The sequence below is a fragment of the Notamacropus eugenii genome, chromosome 1 (genome assembly GCF_028372415.1).
Source record: "Notamacropus eugenii isolate mMacEug1 chromosome 1, mMacEug1.pri_v2, whole genome shotgun sequence".
Classification (NCBI taxonomy): Eukaryota; Metazoa; Chordata; class Mammalia; order Diprotodontia; family Macropodidae; genus Notamacropus; species Notamacropus eugenii.
In genome coordinates, this window is record NC_092872.1 from 308,717,876 (window position 1) to 308,739,763 (window position 21,888).

General features: G+C 34.8%; 1 protein-coding gene across 2 annotated transcripts in view; it reads right to left on the reverse strand.

Annotated features, from left to right (window-relative positions):
• Positions 1–1,114: 1,114 nt before the first annotated feature.
• SAV1 (salvador family WW domain containing protein 1) overlaps positions 1,115–21,888 on the reverse strand; it is a 58,138-nt gene continuing 37,364 nt past the window's right edge. For both annotated transcript variants that reach the window (XM_072629450.1, XM_072629451.1), the window contains exon 5: positions 1,115–1,514. In XM_072629450.1, coding sequence (XP_072485551.1) covers positions 1,313–1,514 — 202 coding nt within the window. In that variant the 3' untranslated portion in view covers positions 1,115–1,312. The remainder of the gene's footprint in view (positions 1,515–21,888) is intronic.

Consider the following 21,888-nt stretch of genomic DNA (forward strand, 5'->3'; position numbering starts at 1 on the left):
TAGCAAATATAAGTGATAAAACATACTCACTCTGAAAAAAACAAATATTTGAAATTTATTGACTTCTTGGTATTTATAAGGAAATGAAACATGAAATCCTTGTAAGTATTGCACTAAACAAGATCTTAAACATTCAAACAACTTATGGGAACCAAAGAAAAATAATTAATAAGAGTAGTTGTATAACCTAAAAGATTTGTTAAAAAAAAAAAACTCTTACAAGATGGAAAAATGTCAAATCATTTGGAAAAAAAAATTTTCTTGCTGACTTCCTGATCTTTAGCTTGACAGCTTAAATCAACCTCTCAATGTGTCAGGATATCAGTCTATTGTGTGCTGACAAAAAAGACCACAGTGTCTATACTAAGCTAAGTTGTGTTTCTCCAACATTGTAGTAATATCAGTAAAAGTCATGGGCCTTGGAGTTATCTAGTCCAAGCCCATCATTTTACAGATGTGGACCTGAAGTCCAGAGAAGTCAAATGTTACGCCCAAGGTCACACAGGTAGCAAACTGCAAAGACAGGATTCATATTCAGGTCCTCTTTCCTATCTATGTACACTGTATCCCAGAAGTAGACTTGTGCCTCAGGGCACCTAGTACTGTGAGATTCATTCAAGTCCCTCTGCCTCTTATGCTAAAGAATGTTTTTTACAAAGTGAACTGAAAATGTCTTTAAATAAAGCTTTCTTGAAGTTTTTAAAGTAAAAAATGAAAAGTTCATTATGTGAAAGTTACAAATGACTCCCCCATTTTGACATGTTTTGTACTATTACGTAGTATTTGAATTATCCATATCATTTCAGTTTAGCACATAAAGAAAACCATAAACATCTAAGTATGCATGTGCATGTACATACTTCTTACACACACACACCCTGTGTGCACGTGTGTGTGTGTGTGTGTTCACATCAGACTTGATTTTTTCCATAGCTGCTTCTCAGCTCTTAGAGATTACCAAATGATGATTTTGTGTTTAGTAATAGTTGTTTGGTAGGGATAGTGTTCCTCATTACATATGTCTCCATTTATAAAATTCATAAGGCAGTTTCCTAAATACAACTTTTAGAAGGTAATGTTGTAATCAAGTGATCTCAATAATACTTGGCTCTTGTCAGGGGAATAAGCTAACTTTATTTTTTTAATCAATAAAAGGAGTTTTTATTATATAAAACAAATACATGGAGAATTACATTCAATAGTGCAATATCAATAAAATGAAAGCTGCTTTTCTTAGCCAAAACAGTTTTTAAAAAAGTAAAAACATTTTAAAGTCATTATAAAACTTAACAAATTTTTATTAAAAATTAGCTTAAAAATTTTTGCCATGTTGCTGGGCATACCATTGCTGTCTCTGTTTGCGGTTTTCTAACTCTGTGAGAAGAGCTTCTCTATATGCTTCATACAATTTAACAATACGTTCCAGTTCTTTCATGAAGAGCAGCTTTAGCATTCCCTGGTATGTGTCGAGGTCAGCAAGCTGGAAGAGTTCCCATTTCAGAATATGGTCATATCTGTTTTAAAAACACAGACTGCAATCAACATATATCCATTAAATTATGAACACAGGTTTTTTAATAACATGAATTATTCCATTTTTTCAACAGAAATAAATTTACACACAGGAATTACTAGATTAGAAACATTGGTCACGTCAATCACAAAGTTAAGTTGTTCTTAAGAAAGGGTAATAACTAACTACACTCAGTACTACTTCACTCTGACTTAGATTATAGAGGGACACATGTTGTCTTTAGTTTTCATTAGGAGATGGTCTGATATTTACATATATCAGAAAAGCAATGAGCTGAACCCAGGAAAACCTGGGTTCAATCCAGCCTCTGACACTCACTGGTTATGGGAACCTGAGCACTTAACTAATGTCTGTGCTCCACTGGTAGAGGAAGAGAGCTAATTCAGGAGGAAAGGAACCATTTGATTGAAGTTAATACGTATTAAGTACCTACAGTGTACCAGGCAAACGTCCTAATCATAGACAAAAGCAAAACGTTCTGTTCCTTCAAGGAAATTGTTAAGCTAATTTTATTGCCCCATTAAGGACAAAAGTATTTAATAAGCAGCTACTTCATATATGGCTCTGTGCTAAATACGGGGTATACAAAGACAAAAATGAAACAATCCCTACACCTGAGTTTACATTCTAACAAGGGAAACAATATATTCATACGCAGATATGTAAAGAACATGCACGTAGATACATACAAAAACTCAAAGAAAGCAGAGATATTTTCTTAAAGATAGAAAATTAAGGCATAATAAATTATACAATAAGTTAGCGAAAGGATAACTTACACAAATCAGTTGACAGTTTCAAGTTCATAAGGAAGGGTATTCTTAAGCACAATAGTTTTAAAAGTTAATCACTACTAAGATGAACAAGTAATAAAAAAGAAAATAACAACTTTGAAGATCTGTCCATTTATTCATACAGTAACTCAGTTTATATTCACAGCAAGCCTGTAAGGTTAACAGATGATGAAATACAATGAAATGGCCTAAAAATACTTTAAGAAGAGCACAATATTAGGCAGAGACCAGTGCAGGAATGTCTCAAAAATCCAAATGCAAGAACCAGCAAAGCTCCAGAGAAGCTGAGAAGATCTCTATGGTGAGAGAAAGGAACTGTGAATTCAGTGAGGGAGGTGGTCCCAGTCACATCCATGGAGTCACCTCATAGTAGGGCGGGAAAAGGAGCTGGACAACAGTAGAAAAAAGGTCTTAAGCAACATCTGGGTAACCTCAGCCCAACTTAGGATCCAGGCAGCCTCATCCTAAACTGCAAGAGGAAACAAAGCCAAACAATTACCTCTGAAGGAGCGACTCAGATTTAGCCACCACATTCAGGAACAAACAGGGCCTGCCAACTCCCCTGGGAACACAGGAACTTGACCCAAGCAAAGGCCACCCAACCTAGATATTAGGCTGATGAGATGAGTAAACTCAACAAATACTCTAAAGAAGCACCTGAAAGATACCTCAGGGGTAAACCTCCAAGAACAGAGTAAGTAACCCCACAAGTCCAAGTACAGCCTCAGAGGGAAAAAAATTTCCTAGACACAAGGATTACAAGATATTTAGAAGAAATGAAGTGACATGGAACCACCGTAAAGATCAAACAAGATTTGGCAGCAAGTATAATGAAGAGATGAGCTTGAAATATTATATTCTAAAAGGCAAATAACAAAGTCTTACAGCCAAGAATAATTCATTGAACAAAACCTATCTAATCCAATAAGGAAAAAGAAGACTTCTGCTGAAATAGAGTATTTCCAAGTATTCCTAATGAAAACAAAAGTAAACACATCTGAAGGGACAGACTATTTGGGGATGAACTGTTGTTAATGCTAACGGGGGACAAGAACCAAACATCTCCTTAGAACTACAGAAATATATTTAAAAGTCAAAGAGAAAGTCAAATATGACAGAGGGTTTAAGATTGGTTTTGTTGCTTTAGTCAAAGGAGAAGAAGAAATGGGAAGTGAAAGGGTACTGGGATAGGAAAGATGTAATAGAAGTATATAAAATGAAGAGTACTTAAATATAAAGTGTGAGAGGAGAAAGGGTATGCCATGAATTTCACTTTCATCTGAACCTGAAAAGGAAGACAAAACAAATTTACATCCTACCCCTACACACACACACGACATCATGGCACAGAAATACATTGAATGAGAGGAGGAGTGCAAAGAAGCAGAAGCAGCTCATTTCATTTATAGAATAAAATTCCTCTCTAATCATCTTTTTCATATTTGTAAAGAGGAGGTGAGAACAGAGAGAAAAAATTAGAAGACAGGATGGAAGAGAATACACAATTACTATAATAATAATAATAATCATACTTAGAGTGGGATAATCTCACCCATAAAACTGAAGAGAAGAGCAGAATTCATTGGAAAACACAATCAAACCATATGTTGACACATGAAACACAAAAACTCACATGGATGCATAAGAGGCTGCAGCAAAGTTGATTAAGTTTTATCTGAACTCAAAGGTAGCAATGATGATTTCATAAGAAGCTCCAGTAAATACAGACATGAAAAAGAGACAAGCAGGGAACAGATAGCAAAATCAAGAGCAATACTTGCTAATCACTATACAGTAAATTATCTAAATAAGAGAAGAAAATCGAAAAATTGAAAAAGTTAATCAAATTGCAGGGAGTAAAACTATAATAATAGGAGAGCTCAAAGACACTCTTTCAGACAATCAAATCAAATCAAATGCAATTAAATTTTATTCAATAAGTAGCCTTTGAAGAAAATGACAAAATAATTATAGACTAAACAACATAATTCTAAAAAATGGGTAGGTCAAGAAACAAATTAGAGAAACAACAGGAAATGTCATCAAAGAAAATGACAATAATGAGAAAGCATACCAAAATTTATGAGTAAATCAGATCTTCTGAAAAAAAAATTAACACCACAACAAAACAAAGAAAGAACAAATCAGTGTACTGGGCATAAATTTTTAAAAAACTGTACAAATAAAAAAATCCTGAACTAAACAATAAAGTAGAAATTCTGAAATTTATAGAGGACATTAATAAAAAATTTTTAAAATAGAATTCTTAAGATAGCACTAATTTAAAAGGAACTAATAAAATAATTTACATGATTTAAGAAGGAAGGAAAATAAAACTTTTAATATAAAAATGAGAGGGAAAGGGGATTTTATAAAAATTAAAAAGGAAATAAAGGAAATTACCAGAAATCCTTTTACCCAATTATATGCCAACAAAATTGAAAATTTAGAGGATATGGAAAAATATTTATGAAAATATGAGATATGAAGATTAACAAAAGAAGAAATATACTATTGAAATATTGTAATATTGAAAAAAATAATAAACTGAACAAGCTATAGAGGAATTCCTTCAAGAGTGAAAAACACTTCAGGATCATATAGACTTACATGTGAATTCTATATCAGATTCAATGAACAATCAAACCCAATATTATAAAAACTGTTTACAATAATAAATAGATGGTAAAACTATGGTCGTGATACTTGCCTCAGGGAAAAACAAAGTCAAAATATTAAAGTATAAATCAATATACAAAATGGACATAGTTAAGAAATTCAACAAAACATTAGCAAAATGGCTAAAACAACTTATTACATTATCCAATCAAATGAGGTGGGATTTATATCAGGAATATTAGGCTATTTCAACTTAAGAATATAAACGTAACACAGTATGTCAATAATAAAGATGATACAGTTATATCAATAAATGATATAAAATCAAAAAAGGTTTTTGAAAATATCTAACACTCACTACTATTTAAAAATAAAACTATGAGGTTTAGGAATAAACAGACTTTTCCTCAATATAATAAAGAATATCTTACTAAAACCAGGAATGAACATTATATGTAATGGAGAAAAGGTAGAGGTGTTTCCAACAAAATCAGGGATAAAGGAAAGAAACCCATTATTGCCACTACAATTTAACATATTTAAATTTAAATTCTAAACTAGAAACGTAAGTTTCTAGTTAGAAAGTCTAACTAGACCAATAAGACAAGAGAAATAGGGAGGAAAGCATAAGGAAGGAGCAAAACTATTGCTTTTTAAAGATATGAGTTAGACAGAAAACCCTAACGAGTTAACTAAACATTAGTTGAAAACAATTAATAACCAGTAAAGTTGAAGGATTTAATAGGAATCCATATAAATAACCATCTTTCTTGTATATAACCCATAAAATCCAGAAGACAGACATGAAACAAAAAATTGCAGTTAAAGTAACTATAAAAGGTACAAAATATTGGGGACTTTATCTACCCAGACACACTCAGGAACTATACAAATTCAACTATAAAATATTCATTACAAAAGTATAGACAGATCCAAATAACTGGAGGAAAAAAACAGGTTGAGACAACAGAATAAAAAATGACAATGTAATATAAAAAATTTTTTCTTATTCAATGATATGCTAATCAAACTACCAAAGGATTATTATTATTCATAATAATGAAATTCATTTCAAGGAACAAAAAGTCAAAAATCTAGGGTAAAAAGTGAACAAAGTAGGAAGAAAAGTGACCTAGAAATACCAGATCTCTAACTATACTACTAAAGAGAGAAAAAAAGGATTGAGAGAGGAAGAAGGCAGGAAGAGAAAGGGAAAGGGAGGGAGGGAGAGAGGAAAAGAGAGAGAGAGAGAGAGAGAGAGAGAGAGAGAGAGAGAAAGAGAGAAAGAGAGAGAGAGAGAGATATCCAATATTAGAATCAATTAAGTATTCAACAGAGAAGCATATGAATAGTATAACATTAAATTCAGTAAAGTCAAAGATGCCAAATATTAGGGTAAGAATCCACTACTAGACAAAAACTGTTGGAAAATGGTTTGGAAAAAATTAGGTAAAAACTAACATCTTATACTGTTTATCAAGATCAATTCCAAATGAATATATGACTTAGACATAAAAGATGACATCATAAACAAATTAGAGTAGCAAGGAAGTAATTGTGTTTCAGATAATAAACACCATGACAAAACAGAATAGAGAGATTCCACTGTATCTTTATAGAAATTAAAACAGGCAATTTTGATTATATAAAATTAAAATATTTTTGCACAAAACCAATGTAGTTGAAATATGAAAAGAAACTGGTAAATAAAGAAAAAATTTACAGCAAGTTTTTCTGAAAAAATTCTCATATCCAAGATACATAAAGAAGTGTCATCCGAGTCGCTAAAACAATATGAACAGCCATTTTCAAAAGAAATATAAGCTAGCATTATATGAAGAAACACTGCAAATCACTTAAGTGACTATGACACATTCATCAGAATTGAGAAAAAGAAGAAAGTGGCACAAGATTGTAGTAAAACAGGCATTTCAATAAGTGCTTGGGTGGAACTGTTAATGAGTCCAGCAATTCTAGAAAATAATATGGAATTATGTTCTAAGAGTCACTGCACTGTATCTATCCTTTGACCCAAAGATACCCAAAAGAGACCAAAGAAAGAGAAAACTTTAGGACCCATATATCCAAAATATTAAACAGTAGCTCTTTTTCTGGGAGTTCAGAAAAGGAAACTAAAGTATCAATTTAGGTAATAATTAAACAAACTGAAACATATGAATGTAAAGGAATATTACTATGCTACAAGAAATCATGGAATAGATACTTTCATAGGAATCTTGGAAGATCACTTTGAAGTGATGAAAAGTAAGGAGAATAACTTGTACAATGACAAAAACATTTTAATAAAGGAAAACAATTTTTAAATACTTTTGAAGAAATTAAATTGATTCTATATCATTTTATAACTTTGTAATCAATCCTGTTCTATACTAATATCTCATTTTTTGTGATTGCTCAAGCCACATTTTTTTTGTCTCTTTGCCTATGAAACTAAATTTAGAAGTTCAGTTCTCCTAATCACTCTTCTATTGTTGCCTCATGGAAATTGGTATCTTTAAGTAATGCAGGTGGATACCAGGAAGTCTGGTCCACTATCTAACCTTACAAGTGGACTCAAACAATGAACATTTCTTAGTCACAGGAGCTCATCTATCCATTCGAGTTAATTAAAAGAAAACTTGTTATCCCTCATACCTTCAGCTTCTGGGAAAGTAGCAAGGTATCTGTTATAATCTTTTAAATCCTAAAGATAGCTCAAAGAGATACATCATCCTTGAACTATCCCTGCACCATTAAAGCAAGTCTCATGTCCCTAAAAACCTTCGCAGGCATCAGGGAGTCTGCTAACTCAGGTCCATTAACAAGGTCTACAATATGCAGATTGCTCCCATAAATCAATCAAGCATTCCTTTGTGATAGAGAGGGGTAATTATTAGCCTCACATGAGTGCTAGTCCTCTGTTCTTGATGTAACCAAATCATATTGTCCTCACCTCCAAGTAGGTGAGTTCTGCTTTGGGAGCATTGAGAGAGACCAGTGACCCAATTTATTGGTTAGTGCTAGCCCACCTAATCAATTATGCTCAGTTTGTCTCTCAGCCTTAATTTTCAAATACAACACTTTAAAAATCTAATTAGTGCCATAAACCACAAGATCAAAGTACTAAAGATGAAACACATAACCTACTTCTTGCCAGAGGTGGCTGTTGTTGTTTGTCCTTCATTCTCAAAATGGACCATGGCATCAGGAAAGTGATGCAATGACTTGCAACCAAATTGGATTTAAATGAGGTGATGCCATGACATGCAAGTGAACTGGGTTGAAGTAAAGAACCAAGAAAGGAACAAATTTAGAAAGGGGAAAAAAACTAGAAAGAGAAAGACATCCATCCAGATGATTTTCCTTGCAAACAAATATAGGAACAAAGGCAAGAGTAGTGAAAAAAAATTATCCCAGAAAAAAATGTTTTATGACATCCAGCATTAAAATAGCAATCAACACTGGAGAGTATAAGAATAAATGGAACTTGCCATAAAATAACAAGCAGTATCTACCTAAAACCATCAGAAGGCATTATATGCAATGGGGATAAGCTGGATGCATTTCCAATAAGATCAGGGATGAAACAAGAATGTCCATTATCACCACTAATATTCAATATGGTACTAGAAATGTTAGCTTTACCAATAAGAGAAGAAAAAGAAAATGAAAGAATTACAATAGGCAAAGAAGAAATAAAGTTATCACTCTTTGCAGATGATATAATGACATACTTAGAGAATTTCAGAGAATCAAGTGAAAAACTACCTGAAATAATAAATAACTTTGGCAAAGTTGCAGGTTACAAAATAAGCCCACATAAATAATCTGCATTTCTATATATTATTAACAAAACCCAACAGCAAGAGATAGAAAGAGAAATCCCATTTAAAGCCATGGCAAAGACTACAAAATATCTGGGAATCTACCTGCCAAAACAAACCCAGGCACTATGAACCCAATTACAAAACACTTCACACAAATAAAGTCAGTTCTAAGTAAGTGGAAAAACATCACTTGCTCGTGGGTAGGCCAAACCAATGTAATAAAAATGTCAATTCTACCTAAATTAATTTACTTATTCAATGTCATACCAATAAAACTACCAGATAATTATTTTCTAGTGCTACAAAAAAAATATCAAAATTCACCTGGAAAAACAAAAGGTTCAGAATATCAAGGGAACTAATGAAAAGAAATGCTAGGGAAGATGGCCTAGTCCTACCAGATCTCAAACTTTATTATAAAGCAGCAATCATCAAAACCACTTGGTACTGGCTAAGAAACAGAGGGGTAGACCAGGATTAGGTTAGGAATTCAAGACATAGTGGTCCATGAATATAGCAATCTACTGTTTGATAAATCCAAGGACTCTAGCTTCTGGGATAAGAACTCACTGTCTGACAAAAATTGCTGGGAAAACTGGATAACAGCGTGGCAGAAACTGGGCCTGACCAATGCCTGACGCTGTACACAAGAATAAAGTCCAAATAGGTACATGATCTAGGTATAAAGATTGATACTATAAACAAATTAGTGGAGCAAGGAATAGTGTATTTATCAGATTTATGGAGAATGGAGAAATTTATGACCCAACAAGAGATAGAAAACATTATGAAGTGCAAAATGGATAATTCTGATTACATTAAATTGAAAAGTTGTTGCACAAACAAACCCAATGCAATCAAGATTAGGAGGGAAGCAGAAAACTGGGAAAAAGTTTTTGCAGCTAATGTCTGTGATAAAGGCCTCATTTCTAAAATATATAGAGAACTGGGTCAAATGTACAAGAACACAAATTCAGAGAAAAAAATTAGAGACAAATGGAGGAAACCATAAGCCTACCTCTTTCAATTTCAAAAGCAAATGAATTAAACAAGTCAATAAAAAGGAGCATGACAAACTGGATAAGCAAATAGAATTCCACAATTTGTTACTTAAAAGAAACACACCTAAAAAACAAATACATGGATAAAAATGATGGTTTGGAACAAAATTTGTTATACATCAAGGGAACCAAAAAAGAAAGAATAGCAAAAAGAAAAATTCACAATGTACAACCACATAAACAAGGAAATTATATTATACTAAAAAGAACCATAGACAACTAGATGGGTGGAGTGCATAAAACACAGAAGACCTAAGTTCAAATCCAGCCTCAGACACTTACTGATTATATGACTCTTAACAAGTCACTTAATTTTGTTTGCATCAGTTTCTTCATCTTAAAATGAGCTGGAGAAGCGTAATGTTAATGGAATGGGAAGAGGTTTCCCATCCATTAACAGACCTATGTGACCTGCTGTAAGCTCCACCCAGCTGACTGCTGTGATGGATCCTAAGTCACATGGGAGCATTTCCATAAATTCATCAGGACAAGGAAGTTCTCCCTCGTGCCCCTCCCACAGCCAATTAAAGACCACTCCTAATTTCACACCTATGGGGAGGTAAAAGGTTCATAAATTTTACATACTTTTATGGACTTTTTCAACATAATAATCAGTTGTGTTATTTTTTTTGCCTTGATAGTTTGATTGGTATAGCATTCAAAGTGTAAATTTATTTTGGTAGTATTGTCACTTTTATTATATTGGCAAAGCTTACCCATGAGCACTAAGTATTGCTCTACTTATTTAAGCTGTTGTTTTTTTTTTTATTTAAGGAACACTTTGTAATGGAGTCTGTACAAGTCTTGTGTGTGCTTTAGTAAATTATTCTCCAGATATTTTATACATTTTGTAATTATTTGGAATGGGATTTCCCATTCTACTTTTGCTTCTTGAAATTTGTTATTATGTAGAAATGCAGTTGACTTCTGAGGGTATATATAAAATAATATTTCATATTGCTGAAACTATATATTATCTCAATATTTTTGCCAGTCCACTAGGAATTTCCAAACATTCCATCATATTATTAGCAATTATTTTATCTCCTTTTTACCTATCTTTATGCCTTTAATTTATTTATCCAAGTGAGTATATGTGTATATGTATATATATATGTATGTATATATGTATGTTATATACATACATACATATAACATATATGTATATTCCCTCTTTGTGCCAATTTAGATGAGAGTGAGGTTGAAGCACTGTTTACCCTTTCACCATTTTCCCCTCCACTGTAAAACCTCTTTCTTGCGTGCCTCTTTTACGTGAGATAATTTTCCCCATTCTTCTCCCTTCCACCCTTTTGCCCAGGCATTGCTTCTTTCTCATCTATACTTTTTTTGTTATAACATCCCAACATAATCAACTCACTCCCAAGTCCTCCATGTAATATCCTTCTAATTGTCCTAAAAACGTTAAAGTTCTTAGAAGTTATATGTATCATCTTTCCATACAGGAATGTAAAGAGTTCAACCTCATTGAAACCCTTAGGATTTTTCTTTCATGTTTTATCTTTTTATGCTTCTCTTGAGTCTTATATTTGAAAATAAAATTTTCTATTCAGCTCTGGTCTTTTCATTATGATTGCTTTAAAGTTTTTTATTTCATTTAAATATACATTTTTTCCTTTGAAGTATTATACTTGGTTTTGCTGGGTAGGTTATACCTGATTGTAATCCAAGCTCTTCTGCCTTCCAGAATATCATATTTCAAGCCCTCTGCCCCTTTAACATGGAAGCTGCTAAATCTTGTGTTATTCTGACTGTGATGCCATGATATTTGAATGGTTTTTCTCTGGTTGCTTAAAGTATTTTGTCTTTTGACCTCGGAGCTCTGGAACTTGGCTACAATATTCCTGAGAGTTTTCATTTAGGGATCACTTTCTGGTGGTGACTGGTGGATTCTTCGAATTTTTGTCCTCTGGTTGTAGGACTTTGGAAGAGTTTTCATTTATAATTTCTTAAAATATGATGTCTAGGTTCATTCCTCGATCACAGTTGTGATTCTTAAAATATCTCTCCTCAATCTATTTTCCAGGTCAGTTGTTCTTTCTGATGAGATATTTCACATTTTCTTCTATTTTTTCATGTTTTTACTTTGTTTTTTGATGTCTCATGGAGTAATCATTAGCTTCCAGTTGCTCGTTTCTAATTTTTAAGGAATGATTTTCTTCAGTGAGTTTTTGTACGTCTTTTCCATTTGGAAAATTCCACTTTTTAAGGAATTATTTTCATTAGTGAAGTTTTGTACTCTTCCCCCAATTCTGTTTTTCTAAGGTGTTATTTTCTTCAATAGCATGCTTATCTAATTTTGAAAATAATTTTTTAACTTTTCTAGTTATTCTTGTTGGTACTGTATAAAAATCACATTTTTCTTTGAGTCTTTGCTTGTAGCTCTTTTGACATCATTGTCTTCTGAATTTGTGTCTTGATATTCCCTGTCACAATAGCAGTTTTTTATGGTCAGGCTCTTTTCTTGCTGATTACCCATTTTTCCAATCTATTTCTTGACTTTGAACTTTATGTCAAAGTTGGGCTCTGTTCCCAGTGTGGGGTGGGGTAGGGCACTGTCCAAAGCTTCAGGCTTTTTCTACACTACTGTTTTCACAGCTATATGCTAGGGTTTGGAAGTTTTCAGTGCTTCCAAGGTGGTATGATGTGGGGAAAGGTGTGGTCACACTTTGTTGTACTCTTGTCCTTACCAGGAAGGGCCCTGATTCTTTGGGATTACAATCAATACTGCTCCTCAGGGCCCCAATCCTTTGTGCTGAAAGTTCTCTTCTTTGACCTTGAACTATGCTGCAGAAGTAGGTATAGGCTGCCAAACAGCATTGGGTCCTACATCTAGTGCTAGCACAGAGGTCCCCTGTAATCTCTTTCTGACCAGTTGCTATGTCCCCTTGTCATCTCAGGCTTGAGAGTTCCTTAAGCTATTGGTGCTTCTGTTGCCACACCTAGTCCCACCACCGATGCATCCATGTGGCCTTTGGGCCAGCCTCCATCTTTGTGTCACAGAACTCTTTCTGACTTCCTAAGTAATCCTGGGCTGGAAAAATGTCTCATCCTGAATTTCTGTTGGTTCTGATATTCCAGAACTGAATTTGAGGTTTTATTTTAAAATTGTTTGGCAAGGAATGTTGGGAGAACTCAGCTGATTGCTTCCTCTACTATACCACTCTACTACTGAGCCCTCAAAAGTGCTCTATTCAATATTATTAATACTTCCCTACATCTATGAGTTCAACTCTACCCCCTATGATTTCAGTTCTTTTGCAATGTTCACCCTATATCACTCCCCACAAATTCTACATTACTCTATGTTCCACTTTCTCTGTTTGCAGGGCAAATTTGTAAATGAAAGTGATTACTTACCCCTCCCACTCCCAAGAAATCTGTATCTCCTTGTCTTAATTCCAGGAGAAAATGGGGATTTTAGTCAAATATTCACTATTTCCTTCTAGTGAGATCCTACTTCAATGCCTCATTGCAGTGCAGAGGTGACCCTAGGTACTTGGGGACTATTCTAAGTAAGCTAGAAAGACTCTGAGTATGAGCTTTGAGATGGACCATCTTGGCTAACTGCAGAGAATTATCACCAAAAGATTAGCTACTATTAGATATGTAAATAAGACACTGTAAATTTCCCTTACTGTAGGGAGAAGCTACACTGCTGAAATAATAAAGTGATTAAAATATTAAAATATCCATTAGTTCAGAATAACAATTTATACCAGGTAAACCATGAAGAATGTTGATCTCATTAATATATTCCTTTCATACCATTTGATGTATATATAGACATAGATATGTGTATATCATGTGAATGTGTATATATATGTATATATAAAATATGTATCATAGATATATGATGTAGATACCATATATGGGTACACACACACACACGCACACAAACACAGACCTACAGACCTATAGGGAAAAAAGGGAAGAGTGACTGGTAAATTTTATGTTTACTCAAAATGTTAAATGCTCAAAACTAGCTTATTCTATCAAATTTGTGAATTAAGAATTTTATGCTCTGGACTGTGGATTCTATGACTAATGAAAATAGACCTCAGTAGCAGAAGTGAACTCAAGAGTAAGAGTAGATATTAGGAACACCTAGTTAAGATGACTGACTAAACAGAAGGTGGATCATTCAGCTAATCCATCTATTCCACCAAAACTTTGAATTTGGCACAAAATTGCATCCTGACCCCCTCAAAAAAGATCCAATGAGAAACTACAGTGACGTCTTCCATACTAGAACTGCACAAGAGTTATCCAGAAGCTAAGGTAAACAGGAAAAAGGGCTGTCAAAAAAGCAGAGTAGTTCCATGAGTGATCATTGATGCGCCAAAGGCACTTTGAGAGAGTACAGTTCTCTTGTTTAAGAGGCAACAAGACCAGAGGGATGCTCCAAGAAACTCCCAGGAAGATCAAAAAGCCCCAGGATAGGAAGAAGTCAGAAAGCTTCCTGACTCAGATTTGGAAAACCTGGGGAGCTGAAGCATACATCAGACCAGGACAATTCAGACCCAGGGGCTCTAAGTTTCCTAATATCCATTCTCTTCTGAGATGCCAGCTGATTCCCTGAAGAACTAGTGCTCTAAACATCAAAACTATGATGTTTGGGGTTGGGAACAAGGGGGAGGGCATCAGTCCTGGGAGACAGGAACTCGGGTGATCCAAGGAGACCAAACAGGTACAAAATCCTAATTCAAAAATAAAAGCTAGGGAGATGAGTAAATAAAAGAAAATATCAGCCAATATAAAAAAAATTACTATAAGTCTAGAGATCTTCCAACAGAAGGTATGAGTAACTAAATAATAACTGCAAGTAGAGACTGGAGCTAAAAAAATATTTTCCACAAGGACTACACAAATAACTATAAGAAATGAAGCAAGAGATAAAAAATAAAATTAAAGCTCTGGAAGAAAGAATTTGTAGAAAAATACCTTGGAAGAAAAAGTGCTAAATTTCACCCAGGTAATGAACTCCCTAAAAACTAGAACATACAAAAGAGAATTAAGAAGTCCATAAGTCAACAAGAAATATTAAAGTGGGAAGACTTCATAGTCACACGACCCAACAAGTTAGAGATTTAAACATTTTTTCTGATCCTCTCCAAAAGAGAAATAATGCACCAAAGATAAGCACTTTCTGCTGTTTTCATCACCTAAGACAGCAGGAACCCAAAAGGACAAAAAAAATCTCCATAAATTAATACTTTTCTCACTCACTCAGCCCTCTCTCTTTTATCACCCATCAGGCTACCAGCAGCAAGAATGCAATAGCCAACTGGACCTACCGGCTTATAACAAAATGCAACTCCACATCCTGGTTCCCCTACCTTCCTCTTTCCAGTCCCATGGGGATCAAAGCTTCAAATTACAGAAATTTTCTGAGGCCCCATCAAACGCTGTCACAGCACTTTGTGCTACAAAAGATCTCTGAAGGAAAATGGGAGAACAGAGGGAAAGGGATTTGATACCTTGACCTCCCTTCCCCCAGCCCACTTATTCCTAGAGCCTAAGAGAACTAAATTCCAAATGAAAGGAATCTGTACCAGGCTGCAATAGCACCATCATGGCAGTAGATGAAATAGAACAGGACTCTAGAGAGGAGCGGATAGGGATGTTATGGCAAACCGCTAAGGTTTAGGGAAAAAGTCCAGCATTCAGCTAGGCCCTGTTCTGACCCTGAAAAGTTACATGGGGCAGAAAATGAATTTACCAGGGTGGGAGGAGGCAGAGAGACACTTTGAGATCCAGCACCCCAGGAAATAACCATCAGAGGAGAAACAGAAAGTGAGCAAAAGGGGAAAATAAGAAAGAAAAAAAAATTATCAAAGATCTTGGAAGAAGAAAACTCAAAGACCTAAAGCATAAGCAGACAAAATAAAACAGGGAAAACAGTAACAGCAAAAGGAAATAAGGCTTCCAAGATCTAGTAAACAAGTTTGGGCATCTATGCATAAATACTGAAAAACAAAGGAAATCAGTTCAACACTTAATGAAACAAAGGTCCCTGTGGATTTTGACAACAAGGAACCACAATATGCTATTCTTGAGTAGTTTAAAAGAGATATGAGAATTCTGAGGGCAGAATTTATGGCCTACACAGCAGAAATAGCTGGCAGAATGGGAATAATACAAGAAAACTACCCAGAACCTCTAAACACAGAAAATGAAATGTCAATGGAAAGGAACTGCAAGATGGGAGGGGGGGGAGGGGAAAGGGCTATAAAATCCAATTAACATAGTGGTTAAAATGTTAAATTCCATTAAGAAAAAAAAATTTTTGCAAGCAATCAGTGGAACAACTTTTAAATACAAGGGGAATAAAAATTTGAATGCCACAAGATTATTCAGGATATGCCAGAAAGCACAAGAGATAATATAATGTTTAGGAGGGTAACAGAGCTCAGGATAAAGGGTAATCTGCCCTGCAATTCTGACTTAACTATAAATGATAAAAGATGGACATTCACTAATAAAGAGGTATTTGAAAAATTTGGGGGGAACAAAAAAACAAACGTGAAGAGATAATTAGCTTCTGGAAAACTTCTACAGGAGGGGTTAAGTGATGCAGCAGCCAAGGACAGCAATAACATCAGAGTGAAAGCAGACAAGTAATGGACTTCTTTCTAAAGGGACACAAAGAGACAAAGGTGAAGGAGGAAGTCAGATTGAGGTGATCATGGAGAGATGGACCAAGAGCATTAGGTACAGAAACTTGGGGCACCCTACCAACCAATGTTTATGGGGCTAAATTATAAAACAGAAGGACTAATGAGAAGGAAGATGGAACAGACAGGTGTGATGTGCCCTGGTGAGGTTGAGGGCTAGCAATTAGGAAAAGGTAACTCCAAGAGTCTCTCAGAAGAGTTGACAGGGGAGTGGGTCAGGAGGAGAGAAAGAATTTAAAAGGAGGAGAAAAGAAGACTTTCTTTTGGTGGTGGAATACAGTTCCACTAATGAATGCTTCTCTGGATGAAAAGGGATGTTCCATGAAGAGAGATGCAGAGATTTGGTATGTGAAAAAACCATCCTGACGAGGAAGTAGGGAACTAGCCAGGAAGTAGGTCCTGGAGCCTGAGGAAGGAGAAGCTCATGGACTCAGAGAGGAGGTTTTGAGGTAAATGGAAAGAAGGTTAAAAGGGGGAGGGTATACAAAGGACAGTGGTGAGCTGTATAATAACAAGTGTAAGGGGGTGGGGAAGTGGTGATCTACCATGGGGCAGTATCCTCTCCGTTTTCTGGAGGAACTGACATTTTTCTTTGAGTGAGGCAAAATAGAAAAAGGGAATCCAGACGACAAGCTCTACAAGGCAGTGGCAGAAACTGCTTAGAAGGGAGAGCCTAGAATGGATAAATTGGATGTTTTGATTCCATAAGGAATGCAGAGAATAGAGAGCAACTAAGTAAGACAAGAATCATGAACCAGAGAATGAGGGTCTAGAGTAGATAGAGAAGATGGATAGTGAAGAGTATAAGGAAGAGGGAACCTCTCTGCAAAGGACTGCAAAAAAATATTTAAAAAACTAAGGAATAGGACCAGGGAGAGAAAAGAGGAATCTGCTTGTTTAAGTGAGAGGAAAAAAGAGGGATATAATAAGTAACCAAATTAAGTGAAAGAAAAAGGAACTAATAAGCAAAACTCCAAAGGGAAAGGGTTATAAACAAGAGACTATAAACAAGGGGATGAGGAGAGGAGTGAGAGAAATAGTAGGAACAGAAACACTTTAAAAAAGATTAAAATAAAGTAACTGAAGGTATATAGTGCTTTTATGTTTACATCAGAAGAAAAGAAAAAATCAGAACTTGGAAAAATAGTCAATACTAGAGACTAATGGAAGAAAATAAAAACCTAACATTCATAACCTTAAATGTGAATCAACTAAACAATCTAATAAAATGAAAAAGAGTAACAGACTGGATAAGAAAACAAAACCGTGCAATATGAACCTTAAGAGAAACACATTTTAAAAAAAATATATAGAAAATAAAATTGAGGGGATGGGAAAAAAGTTTACAATGTATCAAATTTTAAAAAGTAGGAGTTAAAATCTTGCTATCTGACAAAGAAAAAACAAATATTAAAAAGTACAAACAAGGAAATTACACGTGCTAAAAGAAAACAAGAAACAGTAAATCAATATGAATAATACTTACAAGTTCCAAAAGACTTAACATCAAAATTCATGAAGAAAATATTAAATGAGAAGATACAGAAAGTAATAAAATAGTAAAAGAAGACCTCAATATCCCCATCTAAGTTCTGGAAAAGTCTAACTTAACAGAAAGATAAAAAACCGAAAAATTATTGGAGAAACAAGAACCAAAAGACTCACGGCATCTTCTAAATGGGACTGCAAAGGAATCTATGTATTTCTCAGTACCAAATGGAACTTTTAGAAAAACTGACCATGTATATTTATCTATCTATACACATACATATATATATTTAAAACAAATATAAAAAGTCAGAAATAATAAATATATCCTTTGCAGACCATACTGTCAAAAAAAAGGCATTCATTCAGGGACCACAAAAACAAATAAACCTATATAGATATTTAACAATAAAATAATAAATAATGATTGAGTCAAAGAACAAATCACAGAACAAATAATAATTATGTGGGGAAAATGATAATAATGAAACAACATAGCAAAATTTCTGGGATCCAGCTAAAATTGTGCTTGGGAAAAATCATATCCCTAAAAACATACATCAACAGAAAAATTTTTAAGGATCAATGAACTGAATATGTATTTAAAAACTTAGAAAACTTAAACAGATCTAAAAGAAGAAATTAAAATTAGGGTAGAAATAAACTGGAAACCTAAAAAACCTGAAGAAATGATAAATAAAAGACTAATAAAATTGATTACCTTTAGCTAAGCAGATTAAAAAGATGATAGAAAATCAAATCAATAAATTAAGATAAGGGTAAAATGAGGAAGGTAAAATCCCCACAAAACCAGGAAAAATAAAAAGAATAAACAGAACATATTATACCCAGCTCTTTGTAGCTAAACTCCCAGGAAAAGCCACAATTAGGTGCCTCCACTTTCTGCCCTTTCACTCTCTTCTTAACTCCTTACAATCCAGCTTCCTACCTCATAATTCCACCTAAAATGCTCTCTCAAAGGTGACAATGATCTCTTTACTGCCCAATCCAAAGGTCTTTTATCAATTTTCATTCTTTTCCACATTTCTGCAGTATTTGACATTTCTGATTACCCTCTCTTCATTCATACCCTCTCCTCTCTAGGTTTTCATGGCACAGCTCTTGCCTGGTTTTTCTTCTTATATACTTCACTGCTCCTTCTCATTCTCCTTTGCTGGATCCTCATCTAGATCATGCCCTCTAACCACAGGTATCCCTCAAGGTTCTGTCCTGGGCAGTCTTCTCCTTTCCCTCTATATTTCCTAATTTAGTGGTCTCAACAGCTCCCATAATTTTAATGATCATTTTTATGATCATGAATTTCAAATTTACCTATCTTGCCCTACCTCTCTACTGACCTCAAATCTTGCACCTCCAACTGCTTTTCAGACATCTCAATCTAGTCAATCTGATAAGTATGAGACGGCACCTCAGAGTTGTTTTAATTTGCATTTCTGTAGTCAAGAGTGAGTGATTCAGGGCACTTTTCCATGGCTATAGATAGCTTTGGTTTCTTCTGAAATCTGCCTGTTAATATCCTTGCACCAATTATCAATGGGGGAATGACTTGGATTCTTATAAATTTGACTCAGTTCCCTATATAGCTGAGAAATAAGGCCTGTATCAGAGAAACTTGCTATAAATTTTCCCCCCAATTTCCCACTTTCCTTCCAATTTTGGTTGGATTGCTTTTGCTTATACAAGAAGTTTTTTCATTTCTAGTAATCAAAATTATCTGTTACACTTCCCAGGATTCTCTGTCTCTCTTGTTTGGTCATAAACTCTTCCTTTATCCATAGATTTATTTGACATCATCTCCCCCCACTTCTCCTCCATTGTAAAAGCTCTTTCCTACCTCTTTTATGTTTGATGATTTGCTACATCCTACCTCTTCCTTTCTCTTACTCCTAGTACTTTCTACTCAACAATAAAGTTTATTTTTTTGATATTCTCTCTTCATATTCAGCTCACCCTGTGCCCTCTGTCTGTGTGTGTGTATATATATATATATATATACGTATATATATACATACATATATACGTATATACACATATATACACACACACATATATAGATACAGATATATATATATGACACACACATTTCCTTTAACTACCCTAATACTGAGAAAGGTCTCATGAGTAACAAATAACATCTTTCCATGTAGGAATGTAAACAATTCAATTTTAATGAATTACTTAAGGCTTCTCTTTCCTGTTTACCTTTTTCATGCTACTCTTGATTCTTGCATTTGAAAGTCAAATTTTCTATTCAACTCTGGTCTTTTCAACAAGAATGCTTGGAAGTCCTCTATTTCATTAAAATTACACCTTTTTCCCTGAATTATTACACTCAGTTGATGGGTAAGTGATTCTTGGTTTTATTCCTATCTCCTTTGACCTCTGGAATATCATATTCCAAGCCCTTCAATCCCTTAGTGTAGAAGATGCTATATCCTGTGTTATCCTGATTGTATTTCCATAATACTTGAATTGTATCTTTCTGATTGCTTGTAGTATTTTCTCCTTGACCTGGGAACTCTGGAATTTGGATACAATATTCCTAGGAGTTTTCTTTTTGGGAAATTTCTATTTTACTCTCTGATTCTAGAATATAAGGGCAGTTTTCCTTAATAATTTCTTGGAAGATGATGTCTAGGCTCTTTTTTTGATCATGGTTTTCAGGTAGACCAATAACTTTTAGATTATCTCTCCTGGATCTGTTTTCCAGGTCTGTTTTTTTTTTCCAATGAGACATTTCACATTGTCTTCTATTTTTTCATTCTTTTGCTTTTCTTTTATAATTTTTTGGTTTCTCATAAAGTCATTTAGCTTCCATCTACTCCATTCTAATTTTTAAAGAACTATTTTCCTCAGTGAGTTTTTGAACCTCTTTTTCCATTTGGCCAATTCTCCTTTTTAAAGTCTTCTTCTCCTCATTTACTTTTTAGACCTCTTTTGCCATTTAGGTTGGTCTATTTTTAAAGGTGTTATTTTCTTCAGCATTTTTGGGGGTTTCCTTTAGCAAGCTGTTGATTCACTTTTCATGATTTTCTTGCATCGCTCTCATTTCTCTTCCCAATTTTTCCTCCATCTCTCTTACTTGATTTTCAAAATCCTTTCTGAGCTCTTCCATGGCCTAAGACCATGGCATATTTTTTTTTTGGAGGCTTTGGATGTACAAGTCTTGATCTTGCTATCTTCCTCTGATTGTATGCTTTGCTCTTCCTCATCAGAAAGGATGGAAAAAAACACCTTTTCACTAAGAAAGCAACCGTCCATAGTCTTATTTTTTTCCCCTTTTTGGGCATTTCCTCAATCAGTTACTTGACTTTTGAGTTCTTTGTCAAGTGGAGGGTATATTACCCTAGACTTCAGAGGTTTTGTGCAGCTGTTCTCTGAGACATCTCTAAGGACCTGTAAGTTCTCAGTTTCACTAAGGTGGCACAATCAAGGGAGAGGAGTAAACTTCTCTCCTGGCCTGCACTCTGGTCTGTGAGCAACCAAAAACACTCTTTTCTGCCTGGAACTGCAAGTAGGGTTTCCTCTCCACAGCCTCCACCAGCTCTGCCACGCCAGCCAGTGTTTCTCCTCATCTCAGGACCACCACCCAGGACTGATACTCAGATGAACTGCTTGATTCTCCCACTATCTGTAAGCCAGGAGCTCCAGAAGTATCTGCTGCCACAGTGACTGCCACCGCCCTGGGGTTAGGGTTGGAGCCAGACTGTGCTCCCCTCTCACCCAGGTGAAAGAGTTTTCTTACTGACCTTTGAAGCTTTCTTTGGTGTTTGTGGATTGAGAAATCTAGAAATGTGCAGCAGCTACCCATGATTCAGTGCCCTGAAGCCTGCTCCAGTCTGGTCTGTG